The 14069-nt window shown below is 54.7% G+C and overlaps 1 protein-coding gene across 3 annotated transcripts in view; it reads left to right on the forward strand.

Moving 5' to 3' along the window:
- Positions 1 to 7625, forward strand: part of NOVA2 (NOVA alternative splicing regulator 2) — a 30830-nt gene extending 23205 nt beyond the window's left edge. The window contains exons 4-5 of one of the 3 annotated variants that reach the window (XR_010938863.1): positions 1181 to 6831; positions 7081 to 7549. Coding sequence is in view for 1 of the 3 variants with exons in the window: in XM_067717894.1 (XP_067573995.1) it covers positions 1181 to 2263 (1083 nt within the window). In the remaining 2 variants the exon portion in view is untranslated. Of the gene's footprint in view, positions 1 to 1180 lie in introns of all 3 variants that reach the window. The other 2 variants (XR_010938864.1, XM_067717894.1) reach the window with 2 other exon arrangements.
- The last annotated feature ends 6444 nt before the right edge of the window (positions 7626 to 14069 follow it).

The following is a 14069-nucleotide window of genomic DNA, read 5'->3' on the forward strand; positions in this document are numbered from 1 at the left end:
TTCTCCATCTTCTCTGATGTAAGCTTTTTTTATCATCATTTTGCAGATAAGACAACTATATTAGATTGCTAGAGCTGTCATAACAAAGTACCACGAACTGGGTGGCTTAAACAACAGAAACTCATTGTCTCACAATTCTGGAGGCTAGAAATCTGAACTCAAGGCATCGGCAGTGCTGGTTTCTTCTGAGGCCTCTGTCCTTGGCTTGTAGATAGCCATTGTCTCTCTGCCTTTTTTTTTGCGGGGCAGGGGCCCCGCGCCACACAGCTTGCAAGATCTCAGTTCCCTGGACGAGCGATTGAACCTGGGCCACGGCAGTGAAAGCCTGGAATCCTAACCACTAGGCCACCAGGGAGCTCCCCCTCTCTGTCTTCACGTGGTCCTCCCCCTGTGTGTGTCTGTGTCCTAATCTCCTCTTCTTATAAGGACACCAACCATATTGGATTAGGGTCCACCCTAATGACCTCACTTAACCTTAAATGCCTCTTTAAAGACCCTATCTCCATATACAATCATATTCTGAGGTATTAGGGGTTATGACTTCAACATGTGAATTGGGGTGGGAGGGGACAGCAATTCAGCTCATAACGACAATGAAGAGCTTAAGCGAGGTGACCACGTCATAGGGTGGAAAGCACAATGGAGCAGGAATCCACGAGGCTGGATTTCAGTTCCTTTGCTGTCTGGGTGACCTTGGGGCAAGTCCCTTCACCTCTTAGGCCTCAAGTGGCTCATCTGCAAAGTGAGACTAATGATACCTTTTCTGGGGCTGGGAATCGGAGTACTTAATGATATAGAAGGACATGGGCACCAGTGCAAGATTGGAGAGAGGTCCTGGAGGGCTCCCACTGGGTTAGTCTTTCAGCTTCTAGGTGCCGGATGGAAGGGAGGTCCCAGATGGAAGGGAGGTCCCAGGGGTCTCAGGAACAGGGTGGCTGAGAGGCTACTAAGGAGAGATGGAGTACTAGCTCCTTTTTTTTTTACCAATGAATATGGAAATATTTCAATATTTCTAACCAGTAGAATCATACTGGTGCATATCAAGGGGGCGTGCTGGGCCTGATTTTGGACATTTGAGAGCAGGGGTGGGAAATGACTTGAGATGGCCAGTCTTAGACTAACGTTGCCTTTCAGTGTCCGATTACCCCCCTAAAGACCCTCCCTCTGGCTCCCCACGCAGGCCAAGCTGATCGTCCCCAACAGCACGGCGGGCCTGATCATCGGCAAGGGGGGCGCGACAGTGAAAGCCGTGATGGAACAGTCGGGTGCTTGGGTGCAGCTGTCCCAGAAGCCGGAGGGCATCAACCTGCAGGAGCGCGTGGTGACGGTCAGCGGCGAACCGGAGCAGGTGCACAAGGCCGTGAGCGCCATCGTGCAGAAGGTACAGGAAGATCCCCAGAGCAGCAGCTGCCTGAATATCAGCTACGCCAACGTGGCTGGCCCTGTGGCCAACTCCAACCCCACCGGCTCGCCATACGCCAGCCCCGCGGATGTGCTGCCCGCCGCTGCCGCCGCCTCGGCCGCTGCCGCCTCTGGCCTGCTGGGCCCGGCGGGGTTGGCGGGCGTGGGAGCCTTTCCTGCCGCCCTGCCTGCCTTCTCGGGCACCGACCTGCTGGCCATCAGCACGGCGCTTAACACGCTGGCCAGTTACGGCTACAACACCAACTCCCTCGGCCTGGGCCTCAACTCGGCCGCAGCCTCTGGGGTCCTGGCCGCCGTGGCCGCCGGTGCCAACCCTGCCGCCGCCGCCGCCGCCAATCTCCTGGCATCCTACGCCGGGGAAGCAGGGGCCGGGCCAGCGGGCGGAGCTGCTCCACCCCCACCCCCGCCACCTGGAGCCCTGGGGTCCTTCGCCTTGGCCGCGGCCGCCAACGGCTACCTCGGGGCCGGGGCGGGCGGCGGGGCGGGCGGAGGGGGTGGCCCGCTTGTGGCCGCTGCAGCCGCAGCGGGGGCGGCTGGGGGCTTCCTGACGGCGGAGAAGTTGGCGGCTGAGAGCGCCAAGGAGCTGGTGGAGATTGCGGTGCCTGAGAACCTGGTGGGAGCCATCCTGGGCAAGGGGGGCAAGACGTTGGTGGAGTACCAGGAGCTGACAGGCGCCCGCATCCAGATCTCCAAGAAGGGAGAGTTCCTGCCAGGCACGCGGAACCGGCGGGTCACCATCACCGGCAGCCCCGCGGCCACGCAAGCCGCTCAATACCTCATCAGCCAGCGGGTCACCTACGAGCAGGGAGTGAGGGCCTCAAACCCCCAGAAAGTGGGATGAGGCCTGTGGTGTGTGCTCCCACCCGGCTCCCTGTCCCTCCTTTTCCTCCCCTCCCCCTCCTCCTCCCCCCTCCCCCTCCCCTGCCCCCCAACTCCTGACCTCAGCTCGGTAGAGTCCTGCTCCTCTTGGGATGGGGCTGGGGTAGGCCTGACTGCACCCTCCCTTTCTGGTAGTCATAGGCAGGATTGAGTGATGGCTGGGGATGGGGCCCAGAAGCTCCCTCCCCAGCCCTGAACTGACCCCTTCTTCCTTCCTCCCTATGCTTGACTGGGCCTGACCCTCCTCTCCCAGGGCCCAGGTCTGTGTGATATCTGTATATATTGCATTTTGTTGATTTTAATAGAAAACAAAGCGTTATTTTCTCTTTCTTTCCCTCCTTTTTTTCCCCTCCTTTGATAAGGATTCCCCCCCCCCCCCGCCCCTTTATAAGTTTTTGTTTCCATATGGGAGGAGGGGAGGGAGCCTCTGGGTCACCTAGAAAGAGGGGCTGTCCCAAAACAACACCCTGCCTCTCCTGCTTTCAGCTCCGGATCTGAGGGACCTGATGGGAGCAGAGGTAGCAGAGGAGTCTGAGTTGAAGTGGGACATTTGGAGCAGGGACCTCAGAGTTCCCAGATTTTCTCAGCTACTCTCCCCTCACTGAAGTTGCCCCTCCTAGGTGGGACTTTTCACTTTTTTGTTGTCAGGTTGTATGGGGGGAGGGGTGCGGTGCTGCTGGGAATGAGGCCGGCTCTGGGATTGGGCCAGTCCGGTGGGCAAGGCTCTGGCACAAGGCTGGAACAACTTCCTATGGCATCTCCTATGGTTTTTCCTTGAGTAATGGGCATGAAGGTCCCTGTCGTGCTGTCACTGAGTCAAGTACTTTCTGGGGTGCTTCTGGCACTCCCTATGATGTCACAGGAAGTAGTTCCCTGGAGGTCACTTCCTGTGATGATAGGAGAGACAGGTACTTCTTATGATGTCTCAATGAGCCTTCCTGGAAGGTTACTTCATGATATCATGGGGGCGTGCACTTCCTGTGGTGTCTCCAGGTTACTTCCTATGATGTCACCAGGGTGAGGCATGCACTTCCTGTATCAGGCCATGGCCAGTCACTGATCCTCCTTCTCTACCCACACCCCTCTTTGGTGGGTCTTGGCCTGGCGGTCTTCCTAGGAGGAGAATAAGGGGTGGGAGTTGGATCTAATCTGGAGGACTCTAAGGAAGAAGACCCACTATTGTCAGGGTCATCTCCATGCAAATGTACCAAGTCTGAACTCACCTGGCAGGGAGGGGGTGGGAGATGGAGCTGGTGAAAACTGTTAAAGACCCTCATTCCCACCCCTGCCTTTTGTGTGCATGCTTGTGTCTGCGTGGCTTTGTTTCATTAAGTCTGGTGGGCCAAATGTATGGTGGCTCTGTCAGGCCACGGTGGCCCAGGTGTATTCAGTGAGCCATGGTAGGGTCCCTTGAGCCGGAATGCTTCGTGTAGTCTAATGCATTAGTTGACTTGTGGTTTCCAGCAAGCTGGAGTACTTTGGTGGTATCTGATGGATTGGAATGTTTTGGTGCTCTCACCAGGCTCTGAGGATCTAGAATGTTCTAATGGAGTTTGCCAAGCCAGGCAGCCCTGAGAGTTGGTTTGAGAGTGGCTCCCTGGGCACTGCGGCTGTGATCAGCTCTAAGGCCTTGTTGGCAGGCTGAGATGTCGGGGCCTGACAACCCCATGGACTTAGGATAGCTGAGACCCACTTCTACCCCCATCCATCTCCCCCTCCCCCATGGAGACCACCTCCACTTCCTCCAACGCAAGGCAGGGCCTCCCAGTGCCCTGGTTCCATCATCAGCATCTCTGGGGGAGGGGCACCCCATGCCCACCCTCTCCCCCAATTGTCCCCCTCCTAGGTCTTCCAGACCCTTCTCTTCTCCATGGCTTTGGGGGAATCCAGCCTCCTCGTCTCTCTCCCGGCAAAGGAGGGGAGAAAAGCCAGAAACAATTCCCACCCCTAAAGCCTGGGAGACCCCTGCCCCTTGCGAGAGAGCCACCCCCAAATCAAAATGTGAAAATCCCTAGAGAGCAATAGCCTTCAAGGTACCTTGCACTGAATTTCCCACCCCAGCCCTTCCACCTGATGGGAGGCTGTAGCTTGGGCACTAGGGTGACTTTTTCCCTGCCCTCTTCATCTCCAGGGTGGGGGGCAGGCCCCATTTCCCCATCCCTCACCTCCCATCGCTGCTGCCCTCACCCCTAATCTCCAGACTGAACCCAGATGGAGATTTGAGTGCCAAAACAATTCTTGATGTAACTTTGTACATATCTTCTGCAGTTGGGGGCTCTTGGGGTCGGAGGTGGAGGTGGCCCTATGGGCCACTGCTCCCCTCCACCTCTCAAAAGACCTTACAGTGTTTCACAACATCTCCACCCACATGTGGGTATTGCAGTCTCTAGCTGGACTATCCCCACCTACAACTCCCCGAGCCGCCATAAGGAGGGGAAGGAGCCAGGGAGAGGTGAAGTAAGGTCTGGGAGTGGGGAGGTGGGATTTGAAAGCGCTCATTTGCATATCATTTGCATCCTCAGCTGCCCTCCGGCTTGTCAGATGCTTTCTGTAGACCTATTTCTGGGTCCCAATCAGCGGGGTCCAGTACTCTTCTCACACAGACACGTCTCTGGAGGCTGGGCCTCCTGAAAAGTGTTCCCTTGGTGTATCTGTGTGACAGCCCCTCCCTATTCACATTTTTCGGGGACCCCCTACCCCGCCAGCCAGGGCTATCTGAAAGGTAGTTTGCTAGCTCAGTGAGCTAGTTTACTCACTATGTTGGTGAGTGGAGAGCCACACACCTTTCCCCATTTTACCTTATGAAATTCACTCTATGGTCTTCCCCATCCCTTGAAAGTCCCTTCTGCAATCTGACCTCAATCTTTTGTGCTGCAGTTTGTCCAGAGGGGACGCAGATGTGGGGTCAGGGATAGGGATCATTGAAAAATCCATCACCTCTTTTTCTCCCCCCCTTCCCTGTTAGCCAATCAGATCTCAGAGACTCTGAGTGGCCTCCCTGCACCCTACTCTTCAGCACCCAATAGGTGCTTAATAAGTGTTTGCTGCATTGAATTGTCTTCTTGTTCTTTCCCATTTGCCCTCCAACTCCCACCCACCCCCACCCCGCCACCAGCATTTTCCTCTCTCTCTGGCTCCCTGTGACTTTCACTTTCTCTCCCTGTGGCTTCCATTGTTACCTGTCCTGTCTCTATCTTCGTCTATGTCTGTCTTTTCCCTTTGCTCAACTCTCAATCCTCTCCCTTCTTCCATTGCCCCATTAATTAAAAAAGAAAAGTGCCAAACTTCCTTGGAACTGAGCCGCTCTGGGGGGGAGGGAACCTCAGACAGAGGGGAGGAAATGGGACCATCTTCCTTTGAAGAGGCCCCTAAGAGGCATTGAAAACGTCTGTGGACACTTAGCTCAATTGCGTCCCCCTTCCTCACCCCTCCCGCCCCCGAGTTTTTCTTAGAATCTTTGTAAGAAAAAAAAAAAAAGAGAAAAAAACTCTCCTTCAGCTAACCCCTAATCTTTTGGATTCCCCCCAATTTCCACCAGCCGGGGAGAACCCCACTTGCCTCCTTCAGGCAAATCTGTAGAAATTGGGGAGGGGGAGACAAGCTCAACCCCTCCTCTGCTGTCCTGAGGGACAGTGCCAACTGGATTCGAGAGAAGGACCTCAAAGCACTTATGAGAAGAAGGGGTTCAATGTGCCAAATTCACCTCCTTCATCCCCTGTCCCAGGGGGCTCTGAGCCAACCTGCCCCAGCCACCTTCTTCCGCCCTGTCCCAGCCATCTCTACATGGGCAAGGAGGCTTCACTGCAATAATTATTAAGGGATCAGAAGGCAAAGATCGTGCCATCTTTATCTGCCCTAATGCCTGCCCTGGACTTGTAGGTGGGAAGTATGGGTATCCCAAATGGAGTTTGGTTAAGAGTCGACTTAATAGATGGTTGCGGACCTATACTTGGAAGAATACGGTACCACTCTTCTCTGAGTGGTATACCTTCTCCCCTTCTTAACCCGCAAATCACTCAACATCCCCTTGTTCCGTTTCTCCTGCCTATTCCTCCATCCCCCACCCTCTTTATTTTGTTTCTGATTGGTGGCCTACTGTTTGGAAAGTGAGAGGATTCCCCTGCGTTGGGTATTGCTCTGTCAAGACCAGGATTAGACGTTGTGATAGACTGAGAGGTGGAAAAAGTATTGAGTATAAGAGTGGCGATGAGGATGGCATTTGGGGCTTCCAGGCTGCTGATTGGGTGCACACCTATCACCACAGCCAGGCAGGCCTTCGCTGTTGGCCACGCATCTGCCCCCCTGCCGTCTGGAACCCCAAGGCCGGCTGTCGCGAAAGCCTGAACTGGATGTCACGATGGGGAGAACGGGATCGCGATGCCCACGTTGGGGCACTGCGGGCCAGGGGCGCTGGTTTTACGGCTCTCGTGGAGTCGCGACACCCAGCCCGGCTATCGCGATCCCTCTCCACTGCAGTCAGCCGCCTGGACGCCGTAGTGGAGGAGGTTTCTTTCCGTGGCTCCTATGCAGGTGTGTGTATGGTCTCTGTGCCCTCCGCCCGTTGCGTGGGGGATTGCTGGGTGGCAGGGAGGGAGATGGGGAAAGTCTCGTCGATGGCGATGGGGGTGGTGAAGGCTGCTGCTTTTTAAACCCTTCTCAGCCAGTCCAGGACGCTCTTGTCTCCCAGAGATAATTGGGTGGGACTGCCTAATCCCCCTCCCCTCCCCGCTTCTCCTCTCCTCCCCCACCCCCAAAACCACCAACCTCTCATCTTCTAAGTGACTCCATCACCACCGGCCACCGGGACCTGCGGCTTCATTGCTCCAGCCCGCCCCACTCGACCGTCAGACTCGCTCATCGAACTCTTTCTGATTAACCCTTTCTGTGTTCATCCCACGGAAAACTGTGTGTCCGGCGTGGGGGAGGGGGGAGGCGAGGGGCAATAGCTACCTTTCCTCCATCGCCTCCCACCGCCCATGCCTCCCCACCCGCACCCCATCCCATGCCCCACCCCCATCCCTCACCCCGAGGGTCCTCCCCGGCCTGGGGATAGAGACCCTTTATAAATATCTATGCTGTTTGGCTTTGTCCCTTTCAAGGCAGGGTCAGGGGTGTGGCCTCCTCCGAGTGGAGAGCTCACTCTGGCCCCACTCCTTTCTGTGCCCCCCCACTCCCCACCCCTTCATTGTAAATAGTCACTTTTGTACTGGTTTGAGCCAGGGGACGTGGGGAGTCATTTTTTTTTTTTCTTTGTGTTGGCATCTCAGGCCACTGGAGGCATGGCCCACATCCCAGCTTGATTTGGGAGAATCCCAAGATGTGTCCCCTCACCTGCCCCCAATGCTGAGGATTTCAAGATATCAGTATTACTCCTAAAGGGATGGGGTGCACACATCCCCTGGCAGGGAGGTGGGAGAGGTGTGACAAGGTGTAGCCTGAAAGGATGACTCAGTTTTTCCCATCTGTGAAATGGGTTCATCCTCCAAGTTCCCTCAGGAGCCTCAGTGAGATAATGTTGGAGTCAGAGGAGTTAGAATCTCTTTCCGCTTTCTCTGTTTGGGACAGATAGGGTAGGAGAAGAATGGGGGTGGTGGGTAGGACTGTCTTTGGAGAGCTGATTGCTAAATCCTTATTAGGACCTCAAGCTAGCTTCTCCCGGGCTTGTTCTCTCTCTTGGAAAATGGAGGGAACTGGAGGACCTCTAAGGCTCCTTGGGTACCCCCAGTCCTTAGATTCAAAGCCTGAAGCCCAGGGCTGGCCCCCTGCCTGCTGCCCCTCTCCCACATTCCACTTCTTGGCCCCAGACCATCTGCCATGTGGCCATGCCTCCAGTGCCTCCATTCAACCCCTTCTAACTGATTCCTTCCATCCTCTGCGACCAGAGACGCCGCCCACCTCCCCACCACCACCTCCAGAAGCTCCTGGCTGGGGCCCACTGCCCTCTCCTCTCCCCTCCCCCCATTGCCATGCCTGGGCCATGCCCACCTCCCCACCCCACCCCCAGTGTCCGTCGTGTGACCTAGTGCACCATGTATTAGCTTCCATGGCCCACCCCCCAGCCCCCACCACACCCCTTCCCCCACCCCCTCTCCCTCGGCGACTTCACCTTTTTTTGCCGCGATAAACGCCATCTCAGCATCTGTGTCTAATGTTGTCTTTTTTGCTTGACATCACACTCCTTCTTAACCCATCCCCTTACCTCTCCCTCCTCCCCCCACCTCCACCCTCATCCTGAATTCTTTCCCCCTTTCCCCCAGGGCTCTGGGCATCTAGGGGAGGAGGGTGGGGGGACCCCTGAGGATGGGCCCCGGAGGGGGGAGGGGGAGGGGCGGATTGTTCTCTCTGGACTGGGTGAGCACCCAGAGCAAGTGTCTGAGGGGAGCCAGGGATCCAGGTTGAGCTCCCAGGGCCTAAGTGTCCAATCAGGAGGATTGACAGACACCACCACCGCCACACACACGCAACACCACAATCCCGGGACGCACATCCCCACACAGCATTGCAAATGCACAACCCCAAGTAGAGTCAGGAGAGCCCAGGGTTAAGGTTTTGGAGTCAAGTGAGTTTAGATCCCAGTGCTGCTAGGTAACCGTGGGACTTTGAGCCTCTGAGCCTCCATTTAACTTTTTTTTTTTTAATGTTATTTCTGTAGTTTATGCTAGGATTCAACATATCATTAGCTTTAAAAAAAATTATTGAGCACCTACTACGAGTAAGGCACTGTTCTAGGGGCTGGAGAGAAGGCAATTAGCAAAACAGACTCTGTGCCTTCATGCAGCAGAGATTCTGCTGGAATCTGCAGATTCTTCTTTAGCACAGAACCTGGCACAAGGGACTGAAAACAATTCAAAGGTTGCAAACCATTGGCCAGCAGACAGGTCTGCTGCACATATCACCTCGTTTGGCCTGAAGAGCGTTTCGTGTGAATTTGGTAGCAGCATTTAAACGTTGGGAGACTTCGCCTACACATGTGCCCCTTTGGAGAAATCAGATGTGGCCTCTCTGAGTGGCGATTGTCACCTAGCCATAATGGGCTGGAGCAGAGCAGTCACTCCATCCTCCAGGGAGGGCAGCCTCAGTCCCTCCCTGACCTGCACTGCTGATTTGTGTCCTGTGCCTGGCCCCTGGATGCATTTGTGTTTGCAACCCCTGTGGTAAATGTTTAATGCTAACATCCTTATATCTTGGAGGTGTCAGAGATGCAGCTGGGCAGGAGATGATGTGCCACGCAGGAGGAAGGATGAAGTTTGAGGCGGAGAGACAAAAAGAGATGGCTGTGGGGGGGGGGGCAGAGGCTGTGGTTCCGGTGTGACCAGGGCACCTCGCTTCCTCTCTCTGGGTCTCAGTCTCCACATCTGGAAAACGCCCGACCAAGCTGTACTTACCTTCTGAAATATTCCAGAAGAATTCCAAAAGCAAATCACTCCATCAGTACCTGACACGGGGGAGATGCTCAGCACATGGTGGCCACTGGAGCGTCCCCTCCAGCTGAAAAATAACAATGAAAATGATTCTAAAGAAGGACAGAAACCAAGAGAGGGGATGGGAGGAAAAAGGAGATTGAGGCTAGGACAAAGTAAGAGACAGCGATGGGGACGAAGAGAAGGGAAGACATGGAGAGGAGTCCTCAACTGCTTGGGGTGTGTTTTTTCATTCATTCATTCATTCATTCAACAGACATCTGTTGAGCACCTACTATGTTCTCAGGCCTGGGGACATGGCAACGACCGTGACAAGTCACCGCTCTCAGGCATACAGCCTGAGCACCATAACCCCAACTCTTAGCACATAGTAGATGCTCAAAAGTCTCCCATCCCTTATGCCACAGGTACCTCTGGTCCTGGCCTGTGACCTTCTGGGATTACCTGATGTTCAGAAATATCACCAAGCCAGGCCCATTTTCAGGAAAAGTAAATGAACTTTCCATCCGGAACCTGGGAACTTTGAAGGGTTTGGGGGTTCAGAGTCGAGGAGGTGGAGTTAGGTCTCAATTCAGCTGTGTGACTTGGAGAAACTCTCATGACCTCTCTGGTCCAGGAGATGGAAAGGAAAGGAGATGAAGTCAGGATGCAGGTGAGTAACCGGGGACTCCTCACTTCCACAAGGCTTCAGACCTTCTCGTCTGGTAAGGGAAGGGGGAAAGGAAGGAAGGGGTGGGGGGCCTCGATGAGAAGAGAGATGAAGAAAGAAGACGGGGGAGTTGCCTGGAGGAGAGAGACGGCCCTAGAGACAGGGCTGGGGTAGGAGGATGGAGGGAGGAGGGGACCTGAGTGGGGATATGGGGGGGGGGTCTCGGGGTGGCTCTGAGAGGCCATGGCGAGGTCATTAAGAGTGAACAGAGGGCTTCCCTGGTGGCGCAGTGGTTGAGAGTCCGCCTGCCGATGCGGGGGACGCGGGTTCGTGCCCCGGTCTGGGAGGATCCCACGTGCCGCGGAGCGGCTGGGCCCGTGAGCCATGGTGGGTGAGCCTGCGCGTCCGGGGCCTGTGCTCCGCAACGGGAGAGGCCACAGCCGTGAGAGGCCCGCGTACCGCAAAAAAAAAAAAAAGAGTGAACAGAGAAGGCAGAGGTGGACTGGCAGAGAGGGAAAACAAGCACAAACCGGAAACGGAAATGAGGCAGAAACAGGACAGAGATGGAGATAGGGTTGTCAGATTTAGCAAATAAAAATACGCGTATGTCCAGTGAGATTTGAATTTCAAATTTTAAAAAAAATTAGTTTTCTTAAGCATAAGTATACCTCATGCCATATTGGGGCCATCCTTCTACTAAAATATTAGTTGTTGCGGGCTTCCCTGGTGGCGCAGTGGTTGAGAGTCCGCCTGCCGATGCAGGGGACACGGGTTCGTGCCCTGGTCCGGGAAGATCCCACATGCTGCGGAGCGGCTGGGCCCGTGAGCCATGGCCGCTGAGCCTGCGTGTCCGGAGCCTGTGCTCCGCACGGGAGAGGCCACAACAGTGAGAGGCCCGCAAAGTTCAAGTGTCACTGGGCATCCTGTATTTTATCTGGCAACCCTAGAGGGCGAAGAACAGAGATCTGAATGGCCACAACGAAGCCAGAGCTAGTCAGAGGAGCCAGGTCATCCAGGTCCACTGTCTGGAATCCTAAATCCGGCATGCCTAGCTCACTGCCTCTCTCTGCCCCTGGGTCTCCCCCTCTCTCTGCCTCACTCTCCCCAGCTCTCTGCCTCTAAGGCCCCCTCTCTGTTTCACAAAGCCTCCCTCTCTTCAAACCCTCTCTCTGATCCCTCCACTCCTCTTAGTTCTTCAGCCTTCCACTCCCCTCAGGAATCTGCCTCAGACATCAAAAGTGGTTAAGTCACCGTCATCACCACTTCCCAAGTCATCAAAGGGGCTGGTCTTTGGCGGTAAGGCCTGAGGGACAAGTGACAAGAGAGGTGGGGGCTGCATTCGGGGCCACTACTCCTTCCTCGGGCAGAGCTGTTGAAGTTGGGGCTGCGTCTAGGCTTTGGGAAAAGATTCTGTCAGAAGAGTGCTCCATCAGTGGGCGGGGCCTTGGGGATTCTGGCAAGTCAGGGACCTCCCTCTCCAGCATCCCTTCCATCGTCCTGCTTCCAACTGCCGTGCCTTCCGGAGAAGTTTAGTCGCTAAAGGGTCCTCTCTACCACCACTCCCACTCCAGCATTCTGGGGATGTCTCTGTGTCATTTTCTGGCCCCCTGTCCTTGCCTCTCCTTTCGCTCCTCTCTGCCTCAGTTTACCTTCAGTATTTCTCTGGGTGTCTGTCTCACTCAGCATATCTTCCTCCTTTCCATCGTTTCCATCGTATCCCTGCAAGTCCTGTCTCTCTCCTAGTTTCTGCTGGAGGCTGAGGTCTCTGTGTGCCTCTCTGACTTTCCCTGTTTCTGCCCGCGTCTGAATCTCTTTCCCCCCGTCTCTGTACCCATTATTATTGCTCAGCAGTAGCAAAAAGGATCCACTCTGGGGACTTCCCTGGCGGTCCAGTGGTTAGGACTCTGCGCTTCCACTGCAGGAGGCACGGGTTCTATTGCTGGTCGGGGAGCTAAGATCCCGCGAGCTGCACAACGCGGCCAACAAAAACAACAACAACAAAAAGAATCCGCTCGGGCCAGTGTAAGCAGAAAGGGACTTTTTAAGGGACCTTGAGCCTGGTAGAAGAAACAGCTTCCAGGGCACTTCCAAATCCAGAATGGGCCACGCAGGAGCTACTGCTCCCCTCCGCGATCAGGAAGCCGGCCACTGGCCCCACAACCGTACCAGCTCGCTGAGATCTGCACTGGCAGGGCCTCGGCCTCGCGGCTGCCTCTCTCCCCATTTACTTTGGTTGGAAATTCAAGCTTCCCGCGGAGGCATCTGATTGGTGGAACCTAAACTCCCGTCCCGAACCCCACCACATGGCATTCTGGGAAATGTAGTTTTTAGCTTGCCAGCCTCTTCAGTCCCAGGAAAGTGCGGTAGGAGAGTGGAATAGAGAGACACTAAGTGGAAAAGATGTTGAGGGAGCCCATTGACTCCCCATTATTGCACGCAGTCTGTCTGTCCATCTTTCTTCCTATGTGCATGTGTTTCTCACATTCGGTCCTTCTGTTTGTCTCTCTTTGTTGTTGTTGTTTTTTGCCTCTTTTTCACCGTTCGGTTTTATTTCAGCCCTTTCTCTGTCTCTTTCTTCATCGCTGGTTTCCCTGCCTCACCCTCACCTCTTTCCCCAGTTCCAGCTCCAGTATTTAAGGGAGTCTCTCTCTTGACCCACATCCCATCGTAAGCTGAAATGGAGGCCCGGAGCTATAGGGAGGGAAGATATGCGTGCCCCTCGGTTCAGCGGTTCAACGGACAAGCCAGCAAGACGACCCAAGCTATGGAATTTCTCAACTGCTCTGCCTGCAGGTGGGAACATCCAGCCCCCGCAGGTGGCAATGTGAACTGAAAAAGTTTGGTGAGTTCCCAGCCAGAGCTAAAGTGGCCACAGGGTTTTGGGAACAGAGCCCAGCCCTCATTCGGCCAGTAACTGACAACTCAACCTGCTCTCTCAGAAACTGTGGTGACCTCCACCCTCTCCCCTCTTCACTGTTCTTCTTCTTACCCAATGATCTTAGAACTTCGGGGAAATGAAGCTGCATCCTTCTCAGGAGGTACACAGTCACTTCAAAAACATTTATTAAGCACCTACTATGTTCCAGGCATTGTTCTAGACATTGGGCAACAAAAGACACAACAAATTTCTCTATCCTGAGGGGCTTACACCCTACTGGGGGAAATTGACAATAAGCAGGATAAATAAATTATACAGTACACTAGATGATAATACATGTCATGAAGAAAAATGAGACAGAGACAGGAAATAGAAAGTGCTGGAAGGGAGGGACACTGCAATTTTCAATACGGTGAATGTAAAGGCTTTATGGAAAACGTGACATGTGAGTAAAGACCTGAAGGAGAGGTGGGAGTGGGCATGTAGATATCTGGGGAAAGAGCATTCCAGGCAGAGGGAATGGCAAGTGCAAAGGCCCTGGGGTGGGATGTATCAATACCTGGAATACGTGTGGGATAGCAGGGAAGCAAGAGTGGCTGGGACAGAGTGAGCAAGGGGAGGGTGGGAGGAAATGAGGTCAGAGGGGAGACAAAGGGGGCCGTATTATTTAAAGTCGTGGGGGCCACTGTGAGACTTTGACTCCTAGTGAGAAGGAAGCCACAGGAAGCTTCTGACCAGAGGGATGTGAGCTGACTCAGGTTTTAACAGGATCCCCCTGGCCATCATGTGGGAAACAGTCTGTAGGGGATGGGGGCTAGGA

The sequence above is a fragment of the Pseudorca crassidens genome, chromosome 20 (genome assembly GCF_039906515.1).
Source record: "Pseudorca crassidens isolate mPseCra1 chromosome 20, mPseCra1.hap1, whole genome shotgun sequence".
Taxonomy (NCBI): Eukaryota; Metazoa; Chordata; class Mammalia; order Artiodactyla; family Delphinidae; genus Pseudorca; species Pseudorca crassidens.